A 5,360-nucleotide genomic window follows, 5' to 3' on the forward strand; every position below is an offset into this window, starting at 1 on the left:
TAAATAGCACTAATCCCTAGTATGCGCTGATACTCTGACATTTGTTCTCATAGTTTTCTAGATTGTGTAATCTTTCGGTGAATATCTGATGCAGTTAGGTACATTGTTTAGTAGCTCCAGTCACTTGGATAGCTGTTCAGTGCCCAGTCTGTTACAGAGCCCCTGGTTTCTGAGAGAATATTTAGAAGAGAAGAGTGCCTTTTCTTTTACTAATCCCTAGTATGCGCTGATACTCTGACATTTGTTCTCATAGTTTTCTAGATTGTGTAATCTTTCGGTGAATATCTGATGCAGTTAGGTACATTGTTTAGTAGCTCCAGTCACTTGGATAGCTGTTCAGTGCCCAGTCTGTTACAGAGCCCCTGGTTTCTGAGAGAATATTTAGAAGAGAAGAGTGCCTTTTCTTTTCTTTCAAATGTGTTGGCCTCATTAGGTTACTCCACAAATGTGTCAAGTGAGACATTTCAGCCTACTTTGCAAACTTTTACATAAGGTGGCATCTCCTGCCTCTGGCAGCAGGAAGGGGGGATGGGTGGTGACAGAAGGTATTTGAAGCCATAGGTTAGCATTTGCTCTTCAAGTACTTAGGTTTACTAGTTTCATATTTCCTAATATAACGTAATTCAAAGTTCCTCTGATAGCCATTCTCTCTGGGAAGCTATTTCAGAAATAGCTTTCTACATATCTGTAGTCTCTTTGTGTTTGGAAGTCGTTTAAGAAGAATAACTCTCCTTTCATATTTTTTAGTTAAAGGAAAGCTTGGAACAGTCAATAAGCCAACTGAGGAGTCAGCGTTTGCTGAGAAACTCAGGAGGGAGAAGTGTTTCTTTCACCAGTCTGAGTGCAAGTGATCTTGATGCTGGCACTGTGGCAGGTAAACCCTTCACATGTTCTAAAGCATTTTTTTTTTTTAAAATTTTAAATTTCAAGAATACTTCTCAAGTACATGTTGAGTGTATTTAGTCTTTAGAGGACTACAATACTTACAGACTAGGTGTTAGAACATGCAGTTGCCAGGAGTAGTAAGTAAGTCATGCTTTAGAATTTATTCAAGGGTCTTTGATATTCGGAGTCTGTTAGTTTTATTTTTCTTAGGCGCTGTAGACTGCCTACAGCTTTAACCAATAAAGCTTGGATTTTAATTACTGCCAAAGCATCAAAGAAATACACAAGTAAGATTTGCTATGTAGTATGATTTTGGATTACTACTCTTGTCCTAGTATAGTAGTTTTCAAATTTCTGGTCATCAGCTACCTTATAACTGATGTTAAAGCAGTTGTTAAAAGCAGGTGATCTGACTGGGCATGGTGGCCTATGCTTTTAATCCCCGTACTCAGGAGGCAGAGGTATGCACATCTCTTGAGTTTGAGCTCAGCCTGGTCTACGCAAGTGAGTTCCAGACCAGCTAGGGCTGCATAGTGAGACTCTCCAAACAAAACAAAATGAAACAAAACATCAAAATAACAAAGCAGGAGAACTTTAGCCTTGGTGTTCAACTTGATGCCAGTGGGTGGGTTAGATGTAATTAAGCAACTTCTTTTACTTATAATTAATATTTTTTCTTACAGCAGTGAGATTAATGTTTGAATCAAAAAGTCTGCAGTGAAGGGAGGTGATTTGGTTAGATGAACATTCACACTTTCATCATTAATGTTGCTGTTGCTCATCATCATAGTGATTAAAAATTGGACACTATCATTTTTTATGGAGTTTGTTTTTATTGATTTTAAGGCATTGTTTTAATTTTAGATTAATTGATTTGATATTTACAAAATTCTATCTTATTAGTTGCAAGTTAATATTTTACAAAGACCTAAAGATTTTAAGTATTTAGCAATTATTTTTATGTATGAGAAATTATGTTTTTTCTTTGGAAAGTATTAAATATTGGAACTTCTGGCACATTCTGTTTTCAGGTTAAGTTTGTTCATTTTATCTGTTTTAAGAACAAGATTAATGCCAATGTTGTGGAACTTTATGACTGTAGCATTTTGCTTGGCATGTACAAGGTCAGGTTTTAGATTGTTCTCATGCAGCGACGTCATCCTCTTTGCACTGCACAGAGAGCCTCCGCTTTCTACCCACCTCACCTCACAAGGACTATGAGCCACAGGGGATTAAGCGAAACCGGTCCAGAGCTGGTGTTCGGTTTATTCGGGAGTCTGACGACATGATCCAGGTACGTTGTAACATGGTGTAGTTTATATGTCTCATCCTTAAATTTGTATATAATTGACTGACATGTGAACTTTATGGGCATATCTTAACTAAAAATTTGATCATCAGTAACTTTGTATTGACTTTTTTCTTTTAAAACCAAGTAAATTACTTTATTTTCAATGTAAAAATCTTAAAAAAATTTCCTTAAGATTTTAATTTTTAAGAGATTTAGTGTTCCTAGTACATAGACAATTTCTCCTTCCCTATACCCATCCCTATCAGTAGCTCCCAGCAGAAAGAACAGTTCTTTTATTTCAGGAATGTATGTTTATTTTGAATTTCATTGTTGAGGATTGTATTTTGAAGATTTAAAATGTATTTAGATGTATCTTGTTTCCTTTCCTGTGCATTTGGTCCACTCTTTGGAAAGCCCTGCTAAGTCATTGCTATATTTTGCTAAGTTTGAGCAAATATAAATAAATTAGTCCTTATATGGTTGACTTAGTAATTGTTTTACTATTGATGTTTTTGAATTGTAAATAATTGGTGGAACTACTTTATAATAAGTAAGAAATTTATATGTATATTTTCAGGTTTAACGGTATAATGTTGAGCTTGGACACCATGTATCCACCACCCAGGACAAGAAATGCACATATACCCCTAAGCCTCTTTTTTACTTCTTTTTCCCCTAAGGAGTATGCAGAATCCTGACTTTCATATTCCTTATTTCTTTGCTTTTTTTTAAATTAAAAATTTTATTTTATGCCGGGTATCGTGGCACATGCTTTTAACCCCAGCACTCGGGAGGCAGAGGCAGGCAGATTTCTGTGAGTTCAAGGCCAGCCTGGTCTACAAAGTGAGTTCCAGGCCAGCTGGGGCTACAGGGAGACCCGGTCTCAAAAAGACCGAAAAAAAAAAAAAAAATTTTTATGTGTCTGAGTGTTTTGCCTGCTTGTATGTAAGTGCACCCATGTCATGCAATGCCCATGGAGGCCAGAAGAGGGCATGGATCCCCTAGAACTGGAGTTAATGGACAGTTATTTGCTGCCATGTGGGTGCTAGGAACCAAACCCAGGTCCTCTGCCAGAGCAGCCAGTGCTCTTAGCCCCGGAGGCATCTGTTTAGCTCCATTTCTTTGCTTAAAAAAAAAAAAAAAAAATCTTTACTTCATATAAATTGGATGCTATTGAATATCTTTTGTGGAATTTCCTTTTTTTTTCACTGATGTTGAGCTTCTGACATTTGGCATTGCTCATGTGTGGTTACTTTGATCATTGTTTGCACTGCTGTGTGACTCCTTGGAGAATCCATTGCAGCTTATCTCTGTTCTACTCTTGATGCACTGTAGGGTTGAGTCTAATACTCATTGGGAGTAATGCAGCTTCTTGAACATGGTTTCTAGTGGGTGTGGGCAAGAGTTTCTTGGCAGCAGATGTTGGCAAACTGGGGCATGTGGGCTGATGAGATGAAGTTTTATTGTAATGCAGCTGTGCTCATTAGCTTATGGCTAGTTTTGCACTTTAGCAGAGTTGACAGAGATGATAGAATTGTAATTCTAAATATTTGCTTTACATAGGCTGTGTATTAGCAGTAAAGTACCATAAAGAATGCTATAGTTAGTTCTGTATTTACCTTTTTTAAATTTATTAATTTTATTTTTTTGTGTGTATGAGTGTATTGCCTACATGTATGTGAGTGCACCCATGTTGTACAATGTTGGAAGAGGGCTTCTGATTCCTCTGGAACTGGATTTAAGGATGGTTTATAGCTGCCATGTGGGTAATGGGAATTGAACCCGGGTCCTCTGCAAGAGCAGTCAGTGGTCTTAACTGCTGAGCCATCTCTCCAGCCCCCTGTATTTACCTCGTAAAATAGCTTTTCTTTGAAGAGCTTTTTAAATAACAGATATTTATTGATTACTAATGACACTCAAGAGTTGGGTTACTTTTGTGAAAGACGGAGCTCTTACCATTATTGGTTGCTTATAGCTGAACCTGCTTTCTTCTCATAGCTTCATACTTTTCATCAGTCCCTCCGAGACCTCAGCAGTGAACAAGTTCGCCTTGGAGATGATTTCAACAGGGAGCTTTCCAGAAGAAGCCGGTAAGGGAAGGAGGGTTTTCATGAGAGGCATGAATTATTAAGAGAACAAATTAGCTTCTGTAATTGACATGTTTATGTAGATTTTTAAAAAATCCATTAAAAAAATTTTTTTTTATTGAATTTTTGTGTATTTCATACAGAATATCTCAAATAATCATAATCATCTTTATACCTCTGTCCCCACTGGTGAAATGAAAACAATTTGTTTTTATGCCTGTATTTGAAAATTTGTTTTATTTTATGTGTGTACAGGTGCACATGTATATGTATGTGATGTGTGTGCAGATACATATACATGTATGTACTGATGCATGTGGAGGCCATAGGTCAACCTCAGGGGTCCCTCCTCAGGAGCCATCTACCTTATTTTCTGCTTGCGCGCGTGCGTGTGCGTGTGCGTGTGTATGTGTGTGTGTGTGTGTGTGTGTGTGTGTGTGTGTGTAAGTTTACCACCTGTGGCAGTGTCTTCAGAAGCCAGAAGAGGGTGTTGTATCCTCAGGAACTGGAATTATGGATGATTGTTAACCACCCTATAGGTACTGAGAATGGAACTTGGTCTCTGGAAGAGTACTTAGTGCTTTTTAGCTGCTGTTCTAGTTTGTTTCTTCATTGCTGTGACAAAACACTCTGGTTTATTTGTCTTACATCTCCAGGGTCACAGTTCATCAGGGAGCTCAAGGTAGAAACTCAGGGCTGGAACCTGGAGTCAAGAGCTGTAGTGTAGGCCATGGAGGAATGCTACTTACTGGCTTGCTCCCCTGGTCCCTACTCAACCTGTTTTCTTATACAACACAGACCCACCTGCCCAGGGGTGACACCACCTACAGTGGACTGGGCCCTCCCACATCACTCAGCAATCAAGAAGATGCCCCATAGACATGGCCAAAGGCCAGTCCAATGGAGGCAGTTCCCCAGTTGAGGCTCTCTCAACCTGGGTGTGTCAAGTTGACAGTAAAGAAGCTATCCAGCACAACTGTTGAACCATCTCTAGCATCTACTGCCTTTTATTTTTAAAAAAATTATTTTATTTTATTTATGTGTGTGTATTGTGTGGTGTGTGTGTGTGTGTGTGTGTGTGTGTGTGTGTGTGTGTG

The 5,360-nt window shown here is 38.4% G+C and overlaps 1 protein-coding gene across 7 annotated transcripts in view; it reads left to right on the top strand.

Moving 5' to 3' along the window:
• Cep128 (centrosomal protein 128) overlaps positions 1 to 5,360 on the top strand; it is a 466,611-nt gene that overhangs the window by 56,527 nt on the left and 404,724 nt on the right. For all 7 annotated transcript variants that reach the window (XM_029562537.1, XM_029562536.1, XM_029562539.1 and 4 more), the window contains 3 exons: positions 748 to 874; positions 2,064 to 2,179; positions 4,175 to 4,266. In XM_029562537.1, the coding sequence (XP_029418397.1) occupies positions 748 to 874; positions 2,064 to 2,179; positions 4,175 to 4,266 (335 nt within the window). The remainder of the gene's footprint in view (positions 1 to 747; positions 875 to 2,063; positions 2,180 to 4,174; positions 4,267 to 5,360) is intronic.

The sequence above is a fragment of the Nannospalax galili genome, unplaced genomic scaffold (genome assembly GCF_000622305.1).
Source record: "Nannospalax galili isolate Female #2095 unplaced genomic scaffold, S.galili_v1.0 scaffold795, whole genome shotgun sequence".
NCBI lineage: Eukaryota > Metazoa > Chordata > Mammalia > Rodentia > Spalacidae > Nannospalax > Nannospalax galili.